The sequence below is a fragment of the Dipteris shenzhenensis genome, chromosome 28, assembly GCF_047967505.1.
Source record: "Dipteris shenzhenensis isolate YYH24624 ecotype China chromosome 28, Dip_SZ_1.0, whole genome shotgun sequence".
Lineage (NCBI taxonomy): Eukaryota > Viridiplantae > Streptophyta > Polypodiopsida > Gleicheniales > Dipteridaceae > Dipteris > Dipteris shenzhenensis.
This window is the reverse complement of record NC_141623.1, coordinates 43,607,756-43,626,907: the sequence shown is the minus strand read 5'-3', so window position 1 is coordinate 43,626,907 and position 19,152 is coordinate 43,607,756. Positions and strand designations below refer to the sequence as shown.

Here is a 19,152-nt window from a genome sequence, read left to right as displayed (position 1 = left end):
GCATATTAAATTGTGTGCGATGATGAAAAGGATAAGATAGTTGGTGAGGACCGCATCCCTTGAAGCAAGGGAAACAGTCTAGGAAAACATGAGGCGCACAATACAAACAAGGCTGATAGGAAAAATACCTCCCATACAAAGGAGCTCGTCAGTTAGATCAATCATGATAATACATGCCATCTCCAATAATTGCAATCTTCTCTTTGTACCTAGAAACCCTCTTGATTTTTCTCTTTATAACATACATAGTTAATTTTACAATAGTCATAAGCCACAAGGAGAAATCGAGTGCTAATAAATAAAACAAGATAACCTATTAAGCAAAGTAAAGCCTATGCTCTCGTCACTGATACTCAACTAGTCAATAAGCTATCCTAATTGAGGCAAGTAATAGAGCATTGAGGCAAGTAATAGAGCGAATCACAAAAAGTTTATTTCACAGAGAACCAGAAAATACACACTTTGCTTGAAAGTAAGTTGCTGCTAGCGGCAGAGTCGAGCATGACTTAGAAACCTCAAGTCAGACTATACACAAACGAGAAACATTGGACAACCGTTTCAGTGAAATACTTCAGATTTGGACATTTCACCCCCGTTAAAACTTCAGTCATCTATAGATACTGCATCGACAGTAGAATATATCCAATCGTACAAATTTAGATTTTTTGTTGTTCTCAAGTCCAAATTTCTAAAAAGAAATAAAAAAGAGAGAAAACGAGAGAGAAGAAAAGCGAGAAAATGACAGCAAACATAAGATGAAACATAAACCAATTTAAAAATTGATGTGCTCCAAAAAGTGCATCTTTCTGATTCCAATGAATGGAGAACTGGTTCCAGATTCCTTTAAGAATTCGAGCCATCATACATTTCATGAACTCAAAATTCAGAGACTATGTACAGAGTCTCACACAACAGCAAAATACTTATGTCCTGATTTCAATATCTACTTATCTTTTGCAGCTTCTTGCAACGAGGTTCTGGAGTCCTCAGGCCTACAGGGTAAGCCCATCTTCTCTCACTTACTTTGTGCAAGATTCAGTAGGAAGTCAGTAAATACATTCTCATAGTCTGGCATTTTTCCATAACCTACATACATACAATAATTAACTTGTAATTTATGTAAAGTAGCAACAAACAATCAGAAAAAGCATGAGGATTTGATCGATCAGCTCAATTACTGCTAATAGGATGGTAATTGAGTAGCAAGCATGAATCAGAATTAGCACAAGATCTCTGATGTGTCATACTAACCAGGAAAGTAATTGATATCGATGACATAGTAATGATCACCAGCTCCTCCTTCTCGAATAATATCCAAATTGAAAAGTCTCAAACCCTGAGAAACATTCCAGGACTATCAGGTTAATATGCCCTTTAAGGTTCGAAACACATTGACAATCCCACAAGATCCTGCCCTTCATGGCAGAGTGAGCACAAGCAGTCCAGCAGAGCCTTACCAAGCGACGTCGGAGTTCCTTGGAAAGGGAATCCAACAGCTCACAAGGAGGCAACTCTGCAATCGAATGAAACCAGACGAGTACTTCAGATCATTCACACAATCCCAAAAATGTAAGGAATCTCAATTTGCACCTAATTGCTAGAAATCTTCTCAATAACTAGCCCTATTTTGGAAGATTCCAAATTTCTGAAGGGCAACAGCCTGAAATGCTGTCGCATCAGTGTTTAAAGGTTGTTTAAACCCATTAAAAAGGGGGAAAGAGGGGGGAGGGTATACATCTCCCCTTATTTTCAAAGTATGCAACAAGTTGAACGTATATTGCAGTCATAACTCTCCACCATACAATGTAAAAAAGGAAAGAAAGGTTCCATCATATCATTTTAAAAGCTGAACACCACCTTGCAATGGTTGTTTTAGCAAGGTTAGTTGCTGTCAAATGACCAGTGTTCAAAAACTGCACTCCCACCCCCCCAAAAAAAACGCACCCCCCCACGCTCACAAACCACCATCCCGACACTTCAATACAGGGCATGCAAGCTCTTGGCTTCAATGGTTGAAGGGCTTCATTGCTTCAATCGACCTATCCTAAAGACTCACCACATTAATCACTTCTTTCAATTAAAATATAAGCTCAAGGGCGTTTATTCTTCAGCATAAATCACACTTTTTTTATGGGGAGGAAATTCGCCATTGACAAATAGTCTTCAAAAAGGGAGGAGTGGGAGGAATTTGGACCCTAGACCACCTCCCTCATCCATGGAGACTTCGACAACTAGGCTAGGTTTAGATTATTGCTTCTATATCCTAACGTATCTTAAATTTTTTAATAAACCCAGAGAGTCGGGGCTGATGAGTTATATTGGAGGAGGCCTTCTCTCACCAATGTAAGGTGGCATGGCTCCTCCATGTGCCACCCCTCCACCTAGGCTGCATTTAGTGAGATATGGCTCAAAGTCCATGGGAGAAGTAATATAAAATAGGTGGAGAGGGATATTATATTGGGTTATTCCCTCCATATAGGATAGGCCCAAGTGGGGGAGGGCTGTGTAGATGTTCATTCCTACAAGGTTGCCCATTATATTTACATGGACAAGGACCTCGGGCTTCTACAGGTAGAGGAGAAGCAAGCCCTCTTACTACAGCGGGATGTCGTATGTAAGGCGGGGGAGTGGACTCTAGTACGCGAGGGTCCAGCTCTTGACTGGACCTAGCAAGGGCTCGGTTGCCACACTTGCATAGGGATGTGGGGTCTATGAGGCCAAACAATTGCATTCTACCATACCCCTAAATCCCCATTCAAAGAAAATATATACCTAGATGAATCCAGGAATATGCCCAAACTCATCCTCTAAAAACACAACATAGTGGAGTTTCAATCTCATGATAGTCACTCATAAGGCTGAAAACCATAAACTCCATCACGCATAGCAAGGACTAGCTACTATGACATCCCCACTGACGTCATCAGCGCCCAACAGTGGGTGTAGACCATAGTCTAAACATATGCTCACACATACAAAACTACACACCCACACATACTTTGAGCATCCATTTATACAAAGTCTTCGTATTGGGCAGACTAAGCCATGACGAAGGCTAGCACTAAAGGAGAAGGCTAATCAAAAAGTAGTTCAAAATCTCTTCATTCAAGCGACAACTGCTTGTGAAGACTAAACGATTTCACCACGTAAGATAGAAAGAGTTATCGCAATACCAGCATTCAAAACAGAAACTTTACCAGCTACTTGTGGATCTAGATCAGCATCATCAGCTGAGGCTGCTGCACTTGATACTCTAGGAAAAGGGATTACACCATTGCTGCCGACTTGTTCATGTACATCTGGTAAAGAGAACCTTCGGACTACTCTGAAAGAATCACCAACAATATAGACTTTGAAGAGGACCCCTCCTGCCAGAGGCAGCACAGACAAGCAAAGTGTATCATGAGATTGATATGAAAAGCTTAGTTCTGGATACAAGTGAGTATCAAAAGAAGCAACAGGTTTACCGTGATTGACAAACTCTTGAAGCACCAAAGGAGGATTGAGCTCTGTGAGACACAACTCATCAAACGCTAGTGACAGTGCATGTGATTTTGCACTTCCGTCCACCACCAGAGGTTTTGCAACTGCCATACACCAATCAAAGAAAAAATCAGCTCTTGCCATTGACTCTGCTCCAACAAGAGAAATGATGTAAATGTTGAAACTTTAATTTCCTAATAAGCACCACAAAGGCAAGGGCATCCTCGAATGTAATTATATACCCAAAGGAAGCTTTAGTCCAGCTTTGGCAACCACGTCTGGGATGGTAGATGGATCACCAGTCACTACTAGTTGCCTCGGAACATCAACTTGACCTAAAATCCATGTTAATGATCAAACACCGATGCTCGTCATCATATAAAAAACAGATGGCAAAACATATAGAATATGTACCTATGAAACAAAATGTAATGCTCTGCTCTTGATTGAGTACATAATAGACTTGTACGCTCTATATGTAAACTAAGGAATAACTTTAACAACCACCAGACCTTAAAGATTGAAGAGAAGTGAAAAGCAGAGTTCCCAAAGCTTTTCCAGATATGAATGATTCAATTTTCTTAACAAGCCAACATACCTCCACAATTATGAAGCTTCAGTTCTCCGACCTCTTGAAGCATGGACTGTCGGTTTCGTAGATGTTGTATTGCATCAGGAGGGTCTAGCACAACAACATCTGGATGCCCTCTCTTAAATTCCTGCAAATCAAATCAAATTACACTCTCGACCTCAAGCCCTCAAGGGACAACATGAGCTAAATCAGAAACAAGGAGAAAATTGCTGCACTGATGTAGGCCAGGCCTGGAAGACAACACAGTGGCACATTAGCTTGGGACCATCTTGCATTCAAATCAACTGTGTTTATGTATTTGTTTGTCACCATAAAGTTCAATTGAATTCTGGCTTGACCTTATTAAAATTACAGGATCACATGGCTACTACAGCAAACGATTTGCAGGCAGCTGAAGTAATAGGTGTAATGACACTACAGCCATTACCCGTGCTAAAGGCTGGAGGGAAGACCTCTGTGTAATCCAAATGACAGTACATTCCTTTCATTATATATGTACAAGAAGACCGATCAACCCTGAAAGGCAACATCCAAACAAGGTGCTCTTACGCATAACTAAGATTTGAAGAGCATTAGGCCGGTGAATGAGAGAACATATCATACACGGCTTAATACAAACCTAATATGGGCAATCACTTGCAATAGCGGAAGAGTAATGGATTGAATGCTATGGGTCTTCTGCCTTCCCATCCATGACAAATTTGCTGAGTGCACATAATTGATAAGGAGCAGAAGGGAAATCTGCTGGGAAAAGGGAGTTAATATGCTAAACAAATCAACAAGTGAATAAGTTGGATGCTCCAAAACAAATTTGTCTGAGCTTCAAGCACAAGCAGGCCAACTCATCCTTACCAAAGACCCATCTCACCTTCTACAAGCGAACCATTTGTACTATGGGGTTGAGGACCAAGGTGCAAGGCAACCTTGCCATTGAAAGTAGAGAAATCATCCTAAAAAGCTTCAAGAAAAATCCCAAATATTCTCTCATTGGTGATCAAATGTTGAAATGTTGCCAGTGCATCGCATAAGCCAAAATGCATCATCATGTATGCATAGGTCCCCCCATTTGGTCACAAAGGAATGTTCTCCCTCCCTAACCCTCACCTAGCTGTACCAACTGGAAACATCCATGAAGGAGAAGAGGGCATGTCCAGCCAGTCTCCAGTGCCCTGCTGGTAACCTTCTCTACATGTGGCAGCATTCAAGCTTCTGTAGTCCACACACGCAGAGCTTGCCCATCTCCCTTTTGGGCACAAGCACATTCCCACTCACCCATCAAAATGATCCAATGGAGATTTTCTTGATATCTAAAAAGCAAAACTCGTCAAGCAAGGACCAAACCAGAGAGATTAATGCCAACACAAAACTTCAAATCTTCCCTTCCAAGGTAAGGGACATGTTACCCTCAGAAAAGAGGCAGTTTAGATAGAGCACCCTGATAACTACCTTTTCAAGATATGTACAACTAACGGTTGCTCCCTGCACATGAATTCTCTTAAAAAATATGTGCATTTCTGTCTAGCTTGGCACACAATGTAGGTCAATCGGTTGCAGATTTCTTTAGCTATTATAGTACACCAAAAAATGTGTTAAGCTCAGCACATGATGGCTCTCATCTGGGAGCTCAACTAGAGTATCTGTCCATTCCGCACTGGTTCAACTATCCCAATCCCATATTCATGGTTACATCACATGCTGATACGAGAGATTAAGACATCTAGAATAAGCAGCCTCAATGGCAGGAATTTTTACTGCGTGCGTGCGTGTGTGCGAGCGAGAGAGAGAGAGAGAGAGAGAGAGAGAGACACACACACACACACACACACACACGAGGGGAGGGAGGGGGTTCTTAAGAAGAGGGTATGAAAGGAAACATGTAGAGATGAAAACAGTGATATATGTTTCATATCTGCATGATTTTTAAATACAAAAGAATTACAAAACAAAGTTCTCACCTCTAGTTGTGACCGCCACTCCTTCGCTGCTATCTGTGATAGAGAAAAGAGAACTGAGTTCAGGAACATAACATTTGCAATGGCATTTTAGACAAAAAATGAAAGCCTTGTAAGATAGAAATCATTTTGAACACAATCATACTGATTTGAAAGAATAAAAATATGTAGTATTTCCACTGTTAAAATCCATGCACTTGCAGCATACCGTACAAGCAGTGAGATATTCAAATAACCAGAATGAAAAATTATAAAAATTTAGTGAAAGGGCAAAAGTCTACACAGGTTCTCACGCTTGATTGCACTCAGTCTACGAAGGAAAGAGCATAGAGGGATGACCAGCAGACTTCTTAACAACTAAAATGGGAACTATCCAACCTGAAGAGCGTAAAGGGATGACCCGCAGACTTCTGAACAACTAAAATGGGAACTATCCAACCTTGTATACTTTCATAAGACTACCAATAGATCTGAATTCTTCAATTGAGAAGGGTTTTGAAAAACAAGAGGGAAGAGAGAAAAAAAACAAATGTGTGCGCATGTGTGTGTGTCTCTCCTAGTGTTATAGCAGAATAATCAGGCATTTAATAGCATAAATGTGTGTGTGTGTGTCTCTCCTAATGTTGTAGCAGAATAATCAGACCTTAAATAGCATAATAGAGCCATCATGGACAGACAAATCCGTGGTTTACGTGTGGTGAGAAACGGACTCCCGAGCAAGTACCGCTACAGCATCCTTGGCTGCATATTTACCAGTAACAGCTGGAGTTGTGCATATTCACCAACTTACCTTCCCATTGACGAATAAACCGAGTTCATTTTTAGTTTCTACTTGCTGTCATATCAGTGTTTTATGTTGGTTCATTTACAACATACCGTTGGGTGTGTTCTGGAGAGAGTTTGCATTCATTTTCCACAGCATATACGTGCTATAGCGAGCATGTGACCTCTGACACAACTAGAGATATCATCATCCTCCATTTACACTGTACTGAACCAACGTGTCTGTGTCTGAGAGAGGGAGAGGGAGAGACAGAGAGAGAGAGCACGAGAGAAAGAGAGAGAGAGAGAGAGTATAGAAAACAGACAGAAGCCGAAGATGAAAAAGAATATAGAGTACAAAATACAGGAGGAGAAGGGAGTGAGTTTAGAAAGGACCGCTAAAATTGAGAATAAAACTACAGGAAGCGAAGCTTCACTTATGTCTTGGTCAACACCAAAGCATAAGCTGATATCTGGCTATTGAAAGATTCCAGACCATTCCCTTGGCACAAAGAGAGAAGTATAACTAAAAAAGCTGCAAGAATAACACTTTGTGCTCCAACATCTGTACCTTATGCAATATTACATCAAACGGGCCTTGGTCATCGAGAGATCGACTGCGATCAATAGCCACAAAGACGATGCCCTTGTTCCTAACAGCCAAAGCAAACATAATTATTTACATAAAACCAACCTCTTATGAAATATTTCAAGATATAATAGACATTAGATATCTTCTGAGATGCCAACTAGAACTAGCAGTCCTAAATACTGTGTTTTCTGCCAAGAACGTATGCTTTATATACTTAAGATGTCCATTAAAAAACCAAGGTTCCAAGATAGTAAATGCACATCGACCTTGCTTCTTTATGTAATATAATTATTGTAGACAGCAGTTTTTGTGATTGGAACGAAAGCTAGTGGTGTCTCTTAAAATGACGTGTCTCGGAGAAAACTCCATCACAGGGGACGTGGCTGCATGCATCTCTTAAATCACCAAAAGCAAGAACGAAACCAAGTTAAGGCGTTGGAGCACATGACAATAGAAAGCAAAGCAAAACTAAGAACGTGCGATGACAAAAGGGTGATATTATTAGACACGCATATTACGAAAACAAAAACATAAGTCTGCCGACTACTGTGCGGGCACACCCACACGTCTTCAGACACAGTCGGCCAAGATACAAAAGGATCACAGAATCCTGGATGGAATAACTATGAGACACTCACACGTCCAGAGCCCTTCACGAGAAGTTTCTATCCGATCTTACGCAGCATACATGCGAGCCCGTGTTAAGAACAATGACGGCAGAGTTGCCCATGTACCTAGCAAGGACCTCGAGTTTCGGTTTGAAGAAGCTCTTTATTTTCTTTGACGTGAGGGCGTATCCGACAGTGATCTTCGTGGCTGGGTTGGCCATGTTCTGTCGAAGCTGTGATTGGGCATCCCGCCTGCCGCGCTGAACAGGTGCGGGAAGCCAGCCTCAAGGTCGCGCTTCTCCGGATTGCGAAAGACGCTCGCCGAAAGAGGATCAGCGTGCTGCTGCGGGTGTGAAAATCTCCAGGGTGATAAACTGCGAAGGAGAGGAAGGAATGAAAGAAGCAGGGAAGGGGAGATGGAACAATGCAGGAAGGGGGGGAAGGGGGGGGGTAAAAAAGGGAGGGATTAGGGTTAAGGGGAAGCCATAGCCGAGCTTCGAAGGTACAAAAGGAGCTCTGTTCTGCTCTTCTTCTTCTTCTTGAGATGGTGAAGTTGCCGTCGCAAAACAAGCAGTTTTAGCCTCTCTTACTTATTATAAAGGCTCCTCAACCGGCACCCCCCCCCCCCTTCCTTACCGCCTATCGCCGGTCGCACCACCTCCACCTGCCCTTCCTTCCCAGCTGGCATCCCCATCGTCCACCTCATCCCCCACCCCTCCCCCCCTTCCCGGTCACCCTCCCACCTAGGCTTCCACCCTCGACGTTCTTACTTGTCCCTCCCCCTCCGCGCCTCTCCTCTCTCACTTCCGCTATCATGTTTCACATCCATCTGAAACTTTCCTCGTTCCACCACCCACATGCCCTTCCGACTCAAGCAACTCACCTGGCTCCACCATTCCTAACACATGGCTAACGCCTGCTTATTTGCAAATGCCCAACATAACATGAAAGTGAATTTCAGCAATACCATCGCTGTTCTATTGGAAATGAACAAAATAAATTTAAGTAATACCATCACTATCACTATTCTATCATAAGCAAACAAAAACATCCTTAGTTTGATGCCAAAATGTTCCGATTGGATGTTTATAACAATCTTGTACTCTTCAACAGAAAACTTGTGTGCCCAAGTTTTAAAATGTAGCAATAATAAATTATTTGTACAATATAGCACCCTTATTGCCCATTGAGCAACCTCACAGAATTCTCCCTCAACATGTGCTCGTAAATCCGACAAGGTCTAACATACTTCAAGCATGCATGTGCCACTGATTCCCATTCCTTCCAACATGCAAATTTTGAACTAGAAATCACACATATGTGCATATGTGCCCGACCTATCTTTATCACACTTGTCCGTGGCCAAGATGGGGACCCACCCATCCATCGGTAAAAGGTGCTCTTGTCCACCCCAAAGTTTCACAAATGAAGCAGCCGTGTTTAATTAAAATCCACTCATTGGCTAATTTTCCTCACCCAAGCCCATGTGCAACCTGCCAAGACCACCCATGAGTGGGACCGCCACATAGGAATTTCGAATTTGCTTGTCCACCCATTTGTGAATGGAAGAAGAGGCGAACACCCAATTTTAAGCGTTTCTATTCGTTGAGGAGAACTTGTTAGTGGATGTTTGTGAATCCTACCCACAAGGCAAAACCTAGTAACATATGCGTTGCAAGTGGCATGCTCCCACACAAGACAGTTTTAACATAGCAATATAACAACAAGGTGGGGATCCCACAAAGGCCCTGCCTTTTAGAATGTTATTGTAGGTGTAAGTGTTAGTGTGCATTATGTGCAAATGTATGGAATGGGATGGTCTGTCTAGTATGCAAATGAGGTAGCTACTTGTTTGTTGGGGTTGTCAAGGTTGCTCCTATATGGTCTAAATGAGAGTCGTAAGTCTAAGTTGAAGCAAAAGTAGTCCATCATGGTTTGTATTTGTTGCTTGTGGTGTTCTTTGAGAGATATCTATGCTGAAGTCACCACTACGACCTTGCTTTCAACAAGGTGGCACAATCACTAAGTCCCCTCTTAGAGAAGATGTGAAATAGCTAGGATAAATATTAGAATAAAATTTTCCACTAATTTGTAGAAGGAAAATGAAAGGAAAGGAAAAGAAAAAATGCAAGTGAAGGTGAATAAAGATGGGGAAAGATATATGAGTGAAAGAGAGGAGATAAAGGACATGAAAGAGGGGATGGTCCATTAAATATGAGTGGGGATGTGGCCATTTTTGGCAAAAAATCCAATACTATCACATGCTTTTAATAAAGGCGGTGTCATACAAGTTAAATAACAAAATAACTCACTACTGCTCATGTAAGGCCAAAAACTTGATGCACACAAAGTGACAAAGTCATTTACGATCTCCCCAAAGAGACTGAAACTTGAACTTAAAACTCATTACAATGGTTTAAACTATCACTAATCCAAACATTGATCTCTAAATAAACTAGTCAACTTGACCAAATACATTGCAAAAAGTGGGATGGACTTGATTAACACAAACTAGCCAAGTTCATCCCTTAGGACCCTTGCAAGGCCAATAAGCTTCCTCTCACTCATACATATTTCCATGCATTTTGATTTCTTCAAGGATGAAAGTAGTAGTGTTTTCCAAATTAGTGCACCAAATTGTTGGGTGCTTAAGAGAACACCCCCATTTTTTATGTTGCACAATGGGAACCCATGTTTATCCATCTTTAGCTCATGAGATCTTGTGTACATGTTAAATTAGACAAACACCTAAACTTGATGACAAATAAACCAGCACACAAACTCCCACGCCTTAATAACTTTCTCAATACACAACAGGACTCCCTACATGTATAGTTACACTCAAATAATGTCTCCTTGTGGTTCAACTTGGATCAAAAACTTTTCTTCTATGATAAAATCTTCTTGTTATCATTCTTAAGAATGTGAAGAGCTTTTATGACAAGTTGGGAAGTGACATTTTGACTATTAATGTTAACTTTACTATCCTCTAAAGTGTCTTATATTTCTAAAACGGAAGTGTTGTTTAAAGAGCTTGTAGATAAATGTGAAGGTTTTCTCACGAAATAGGATCAAGCTCAATAACAAAGATTAGAAACTACAAATTCTAATGCAATTCTAAATGGATACAACTTACTACCTACCTTTTCACTCTATGAAAAGGGCTAATTTTAGAGGGAAGTTCTATTTGCAAAGCTAGTTGGTCTAACTTTGAACTGTGAAATGTTTTTTTTCACACAAACAAGGAGGACAACTAGAATGTACTATGTCCTTCAAGGTCTAACTTTGCAACAGTGAAATGGTTTTTTTTCACACAAATGAGGAGGACAACTATAATGTACTATGTCCTTCAAGTGTGTCGAGGTGCACAATAAGAAACACGTGATAATAACGTTAAAAAATGGCATGGATTAAATCTTAGATGTAAATGAGAGGGGGTAGAGAACTAGACACAAAGTCTTGTAACTCTTCATGCAACGCATTTACTCTATACAAATTTTGTGACATAGAGTTGCTATATGTGTCACCTCTAATTTATAGCTCTCGTGATATTGATATGACTACGTTGCATAAAGCAATACAACTTGACTCTTTACTTCTTTAAAAGTCATCATTAACAGACTCGTTCTTAATATAAAATGCATGGCTTGGCAACTTGATATCAAGTCATTAGACAACTAATAAAAAGAGTTGCAAAGTAATGAAAGAATAGCAAGGTGATAATAAATAAATAAAAACAAGTGTAACCCATGCTACGTAGGCCTAACCACCTTCTCCTCCCCATTCTACTTAGAGCTACTTCTATGCTATTCTAGTGTTGTTGTTGCTTTTGTAAAATGGTATCGGCATCCACCCATTGCAACCATAGCCCTTGAAAATAAACCTCCTAAAATTGAAACTCAAGGCTCATCGATTTTGAATTCCTTTTGAAGCAACTAATTGGGAAAATTGTATAGCTCACCTTGAGTTTAACTTAATTTAAAGAACACAAATTGTAACTAATGAGATTAGTTCTTTGCTAGATGTCTTTACTCTCTTTGGCAATCTCTACTACAAAAGCTGACCACCGATGATTATACACTGTCATATCTTGTTACTTATCAGTAATCTACCCCCTATATGCGGCCATACTATTACAGTTGTGACAGTGTCCAAAGTGTTTCTCAAGTGCCTTCCCTAAAAGGTTGTGTTATCCTATGTGCATTCAAAAAAAATTGTGCGAGTCGTGCGAGTTAAGAATGGTATAGAAATAGAAATATACACCTATAAATAGAATATAAAAGAATATTTAAACTTACAAAATGTTCCTTTAAGATAGAGGAGGTATCGATTCCTTTATTATCCCTATTAGAATTGTCATGCTAACAGCCTCATGGTGTTGTATCATTGTTTATGCTACATAATGATTATTGTGTGTAGGTAGAAATATGATGAAAGGGATGGGGCCCTGGTTTAATGGAAAGGTATGTGGACCTAATCCTCTCTCTCTCTCTCTCTCTCTCTCTCTCTCTCTCTCTCTCTCTCTCTCTCTCTCTCTCTCATTCATTCAATACTACTTTCCCAACCTTTAAGCACTCTTGTATTGTGAAAGGATGCAAAGTCCCAATCTCCATGCTAGCTTAATGAACTCCTCTCCCCAAGGTATTGAGGTGATCATCGATTATGTTAATATTCTCCTCCATCATGTTTTGGTAAGGTAAACCAAGGTAAGCTATTCATACAAGTAAATATACACAAAGGGTATGAGAAGACATATCTAAAGTTCGTGAAGAAATATATGAAAGAATATGTGAAAGTTTGAGGAGCTTGTGAAGATAAGCATGCCTAAAGAAGACAAAGATATCATGTGGAAATTTTTTGGGACCATGGGTACATCAATAGAATCGAATCTATTGAATATAAGCAAGCGTGTCAATGAGGAGGTGTCAGATGATGATTCCAATGCTAGTGGGAGTAATGATAGAGGACGTGAAATCAAACCTCCATCCTTGGGTTATCAATTGAGGGTGTAGCTCTATTGCAATAATCAAGAGATGTGACTTTCACCATTCTTAGAGAAGTTTCTCTTCATGAAACAAATGAAAGGCCTTTACTTTCTACGAGAGGGACCTAATGTGTGCACTTCATAATGGCATGTTTAAATTGATATGCCTTGAGGTTGGAGAGTATGAGTTGTACCAAACTTCTCATGAAGCAACTTGTATGTACTAATTGGGCTAGTAAAGACAAAACATAGAAAACATTTAATAGATTCAAGAAAGCAATGATATTTAAAGTCACGTGAATGATAATGTGGGATAATGGCTTCATTAGTTCCCACACTTTGAAAGGTTGTGCAACATCTCATCTCACATCTTGGATTATGCATTAACAATTATTTTGTGTTCATTTTGGTATGTCTGAAATTATCCTTTAACACAAATTTGCATGGCATATAAAAAAATGCATATTACATTCTCATGAGTCTTTCTCCTCTACATGCTACACAAAGGAAGGAACTATGAGAGAATTAAGGATGGCTCTAAAACCAAGCGAGAAAAAGAAAGCGAAGAGAGAGGACACAAAGCGGACCACATCGATGAGAGCACACCACATTTACAATGTACACTTGATATTAACAAAACCGCATACACACATACACACAAATCTCTCTCTCTCTCTCTCTCTATATATATATATATATATTTATTTATTTATTTATTTAGATCTATATCTATCTATATATATATATTCTCTCTCTCTCTGTGTATACGTGTGTGTGTGTGTGTGTGGGGGGGAGAGAGAGAGAGAGAGAGAGAGAGAGAGAGAGAGGGGTGGGGGGTGGGCGAGGGAGGGAGGGAGGGAGGGAGGGAGAGAGGGGGGGAGAGAGAGAGAGAGAGAGAGAGAGAGGGGAAGAGGGGGAGAGAGAGGGAGAGGGAGAGGGAGAGGGGGAGGGACGGGAAGAGGGGGAGAGAGAGGGAGAGGGAGAGGGAGAGGGAGAGAGAGAGAGAGAGAGAGGGGTGGGGGGTGGGCGAGGGAGGGAGGGAGGGAGGGAGGGAGAGAGGGGGGGAGAGAGAGAGAGAGAGAGAGAGAGGGGAAGAGGGGGAGAGAGAGGGAGAGGGAGAGGGAGAGGGGGAGGGACGGGAAGAGGGGGAGAGAGAGGGAGAGGGAGAGGGAGAGGGAGAGAGAGAGAGAGAGAGAGAGGGAGGGAGGGAGGGAGAGGGAGGGAGGGAGGGAGGGAGGGAGAGAGAGAGAGAGAGAGAGAGAGAGAGAGAGAGAGGGAGGGAGGGAGGGAGGGAGAGAGAGAGAGAGAGAGAGAGAGAGAGAGAGAGAGAGAAGGGGGGGGAGCATGACCAAGGTATGAAGAAACCTCCATGTTCATCGACTTGAATCCATTTTCAACATCAACCGTACATGTTCAATGCTATACGTAGACTTATCCATCATCTTAATGTCCTTCCATGACAACAATTCGTCTACGCAAGGCAAATTACCCAAGTAGGCAAGGTGGCTACTTAACGTGCTAACATGAAGTTGCATGCATGTACATCCAAGAACACAACTTGGGCCAATAATCATGGGGAAAGTATTTTCTAAAATATACTGTAGGACCATGAAGTTAATGGGGATGTCAATCATAAAATTTCCCCATTTTGAAGAATCCATGAGAACCATCGGTGTGAGATGCATGTCGGTATGAGAAACACAATATATTCTTTTAAAAAGACAATGGCAAATTGGACTTAACTTAGTAGTCATTGATGTGTTACAAAGAAATCTTATTTGGGTTCCTCCCTTGTCTCTCTAAAGCATAGATAAAAGTGATTATCAATACTTTATGATTGGATAAAGCATCTCTTGTCATTGGGGCCCTACTTTCTTCATCTGTTGCTTTTGGAGAAGCCTTGACAACCATTTGTGCAAAGCATGGATAAAGAATCAATAAAACGATTTTTGATTCCTCGAGAATGGATAAAGTAGCTATCACTTTCTCTTCTTTTCTTTTGAGAAGAATTATCATTTCCTTCAAGAAGGTTCAAAAGAATGAGCATCCAGATGCATGAAAGCCGTTTGTTCCCTAGTTGCATATAAAACTAATGACCCTTTGTCTTTTATAATATTATAATGGCATCGTATATCAAGTGGGTTAAAACCCTTAAAGGAAGCATCTACTTAAAGAACATTCACATTCTTGTTCTTGGATGTGGGACGAAAAGGCATATCTAAGAAGGAACTTATTGCTATTTATATCTCTACTATTATTTGTATATAAATAAGCACATGCCTACCATTTCATGAATGATTTTGACACGTGCCTTTTCTATCTAGAATTATGTAATCTCCTTTACAAATGAACCAAACTACAAACAAGCTTGTGTATTTGCTTGGAGCTTAGGGAATGCCACTAGCTATTGCTAGTGTCACAAAAAATCAAATGATATGGGAAGAAAACACTCTGTAAATTGATTTCCATAAGTGTATTTCCATAAGAAAACACTCTTTCTGTAAATTGATTTCCATAAGTGTAAACATATATGGCATGATACTCGTGGGACCTTACATACCAAAGTAGTAGCATTGTGGAGGAAAAGATCAAGTATTTCATTTTGACAAGTGCTAACATATTGCTAGACATTGTTGGCATTTTACACCAAATGTCCAATGTGGTGGGAACATATGGGCCCTCAAATTTTCAATATATATTGCACTTTACAAATGCTTGTGAGAACTTGTAGTCTATGGATCTTGATGAGATGCTATGGTTTCACATGGTTCTTTTTAGATTCTTGGGGGAGCTTACAAAGCAGCATGCCAAAAAATATCAAGTTTATCCTTTGGAGCTAGTGGCATACTACGAGCTATTGCTGGCATTATACAATATAAGTCCAATGACATGGGAGCAAGAACAGTAACCAAATGCATTTCCATGAGTATAGGCACATCTAGCACCTTATGAATCCTTGTGAAATGGTATAGGCTCATATGGTCACTCCACAGATTTTCATGAGATGCTACGCTATCATGTATTGTCTTAAGGTAGGACCTTACATACCCATGCACATACCTGTGCAATGCCAAGGCGACTTGAGAACAAGAAACATTGCCCAAAAGGATTTTCATATATAGCAACAAATATCTCTACATACCCACATTGTTGCTTGCATACACACATATTTATAGATAGACACATAGATACACACATGCTTGTGCATGCAAACACTTATGTACACATGCACACAACACAAACACGCACATGCCACACATGCATGCTATTAACTAGAAAAGAATTCGAGGCATGATGCTAGACGCAAGGCATGGCGACGCTCGAGGGCCATAGAGGAAAAGCGAGCATGAGGGAAGAAGCATTAACATAGGTGGGGAAAAAGGATTAAGAGGGGTGGGAATGAAGAGAGGGACTATGCCACAAGGGGGAAGGGAGAGGGGGAAGAAGAGCATGTACATGATGGGATGAGGAATGTAGAGATGGAGACATCAAGGGAGGAGGGTCATGCTTTACTTGAAAGGAAAGATGGGGGGAAGAAATCAAAGTACTAGCTAGGTGGCTTTACAAGAATGAGCGTGTTCCATCAAGTAATAGCACCCTCCTTTTATAGCCAAGAGAGGGGGTCTCTCCCAATAAATGCATCCTCCCACATGCATGGTGTGTGGAAAATTCTCCCATATGGGCTAGGCGGTTACGCACTCTCAATTGTGTGCGACAACCCTTGGCCTCATTTTTCCACATATATCAACCCCCATATCCCAAGTCTAAGATATTCCCCTGGTCTCTTCCCAATTTTATAATACGTTCAATCATCTAGGAGGACAAGTGGAGGGTCGGCACAAGGAATCTTGCCACCTCATCCTACTTTCCCCATTATTTAACTTGCATTCTTGGACTATCTACACCCCACTGGGATGGTCGTCTTACTGTTGCCATCCCACTGGGATCATCGTCTTAGCCATCCCGTCGATTGTTGCCTTAATGCTATCCTCCTGATCGGTGGGATACTGAAAACTATAAAAGGACCCCTTATCCCCCCGGATCGTTGCCTTAGCAAAAACAACCAAACTCTGTCAAATTTTTGCCAGAATTCCCATAGCTCCCTGCCTCTTTCCATACTGCCCACCAGCCACCATTTGAATGTCCTCTGCCTCATCCTCCTCCACAAATTCGTTACGCGCCTATCCACTTTCTTCCCAATGGATCCCAAAAACTAATTCTTTGAGTTCAAAAGGGAGCTTGGTCTCCACCCCCCAAATCTAGCACCTGTGGATCCATTGCCCACCTGCCCACTCAAATCCCAGAGCACGTCCTCAGGATCAATCAAGATGTCGTCTGACATCCCTGCATCCGAACTACAAACAAAGGAGGAGATCACTACTCAGCAGACCTTTCAAGGGCCATCACCAGTGGCAGCCACCCCTCCATCTCAATCATCTAGGAAGTGCACACCAGCTCCAACACAAGGAGAATACAAAGTTGTAAGGACACTGGCACACTCTTCGCTTGACGAAGCCTGTTAGCTCTAGCAACTTAACGGTTGCACCATCCACTCTAAATACATGTATGAGGGTCAATACTATTACCACAACGTGCTGCACACGAAGCGCTCAAGGATCCAGAGGTGCAAGCATCCTTGGTGATGATGATAGGTCTCAAGCCAGTCTCGCGGACCGATTGCCATGTCACCTTAACATGAAGCTGCTCGAGGAGTTCATTGGCACTTGATTCGCAGGCCAGCTCCACGATGCAACAAGGACCCCCCAATTCCACCACCTCAATGTGGATGTGGTGCGCTCTGCCTTCGGCCTACCAATAGTTGTGGAAAATAATACACACTAAGAATCTGCACGAGCCCCTTGGCAAGATCTGCAACTATGGCTGAAAGAAAAGCAAGGGCCGCATCCACTTCACAGAGCTCATAGTGCCAGAATTGGATAGATCGGCAAGAGTGCTCCACCTCTTGACCCAGGTCAAACACACAGACCACCACCAATCTATAGTGTCGAACATCCTCGCGAGGTTGGCAGGGCTGTAGGTCACCAACTGGGCATACTATTTATGCACTCAGATGAGGGAGGACCTCAAGACACATGGTAATGTCTTGGACAACCCAATGCTTTACATGCCCATAATTTACATGTTGGAATAGCAGTTGCCAATCAGATATGTGCTAGCCTACAAAGAAGCCACTGGAGACGTTCCAACAGAAGAAGAGATAGTGGCAGCCGACCCCAAAAGGATTAGAATTGATCCAAGTGCAACCCCATCAAGCCGCCCTACTCAACAGCCGATCGACAGTCAACTGAGGGAGCAATATGAAGACCGTCAATTACAGGAATTCCTGAAGAGACAGGTATGCCTCAAGGCCTCAAACCATCAATCTAAAGGCAAGGTGACAATCTAGGCCCCCCTTGATGTGGAAATGTTTCAAGGGGAAGAATCAATAAGTATCGGCCTCCACCCCGGGGCAGAAAGTATTACCCCCACCTCCTCTGCTCTCCAAACAATAGCCACCACCACTGTACAATAGCCATCTTCTTTTGTCACCGGTTCTTCCTCTTCTCCATGGGCAAGGCTCATAGAAGCCCTACAATTTTGCAGCACACCTGAGTATTGGACGCCTAGAGGTTACAGCGAGATGTCTGCCAAACAATTATCAAAGGCTGACAACATGGAGCTCCAACTGCTAAATGCCATGGCCCAACTCCCTCAGGTACTTTGCACAATTTTGCAGCAAAGGAAAGAGCACGCCTCCCAACTGTCCTCTCTACTGCGAGCACAAGTGAGGGCACGTGAAAGCCACACCCTCATGGTTGCCACACAAGCTACCGGGAAAACTACCCTAGACAGAGCACAAAAGTACAGGGCCAAGGTCGAGGACCTGGAGGTTACTATTACAAAGCTCAAGGATGAGCTCTCTGCCAGTGAATCCCTGGTTCAAACCATGATGGACTAGCTGGACAATGAAAAATCAAGCCTCCGGACCGCGAAAGAGCGACGGACACAAGCCGAGGAAAGGTACGCAAGGCACATGGAGGGATTTGATTGCCGACAAATTGAGACACTTCAAGACCTCCTTGCACAGGAGCGAGCCCTCACCATCCCATTGCAAACCAAAAATGAGTAGCTTCGTACCTCTGGACGCCTAGAGGAGTCCATGCTGGAAGACAGAGAAC

At 41.9% G+C, this 19,152-nt stretch overlaps 1 protein-coding gene across 1 annotated transcript; it reads right to left on the bottom strand.

Annotated features, from left to right (window-relative positions):
- Positions 1–769: 769 nt before the first annotated feature.
- Positions 770–8,540, bottom strand: LOC147883598 (Inositol 1,3,4-trisphosphate 5/6-kinase family protein). The gene is made up of 10 exons (XM_087399359.1): positions 8,116–8,540; positions 7,361–7,442; positions 6,031–6,063; positions 4,082–4,202; positions 3,726–3,818; positions 3,468–3,587; positions 3,198–3,368; positions 1,458–1,513; positions 1,252–1,336; positions 770–1,086 (listed from the first exon to the last, which is right to left on the bottom strand). Exons 1-10 carry the CDS (start codon positions 8,208–8,210, stop codon positions 1,016–1,018), a joined length of 927 nt encoding a protein of 308 aa, XP_087255485.1. The 5' UTR covers positions 8,211–8,540; the 3' UTR covers positions 770–1,015.
- Between the last annotated feature and the right edge of the window lie 10,612 nt (positions 8,541–19,152).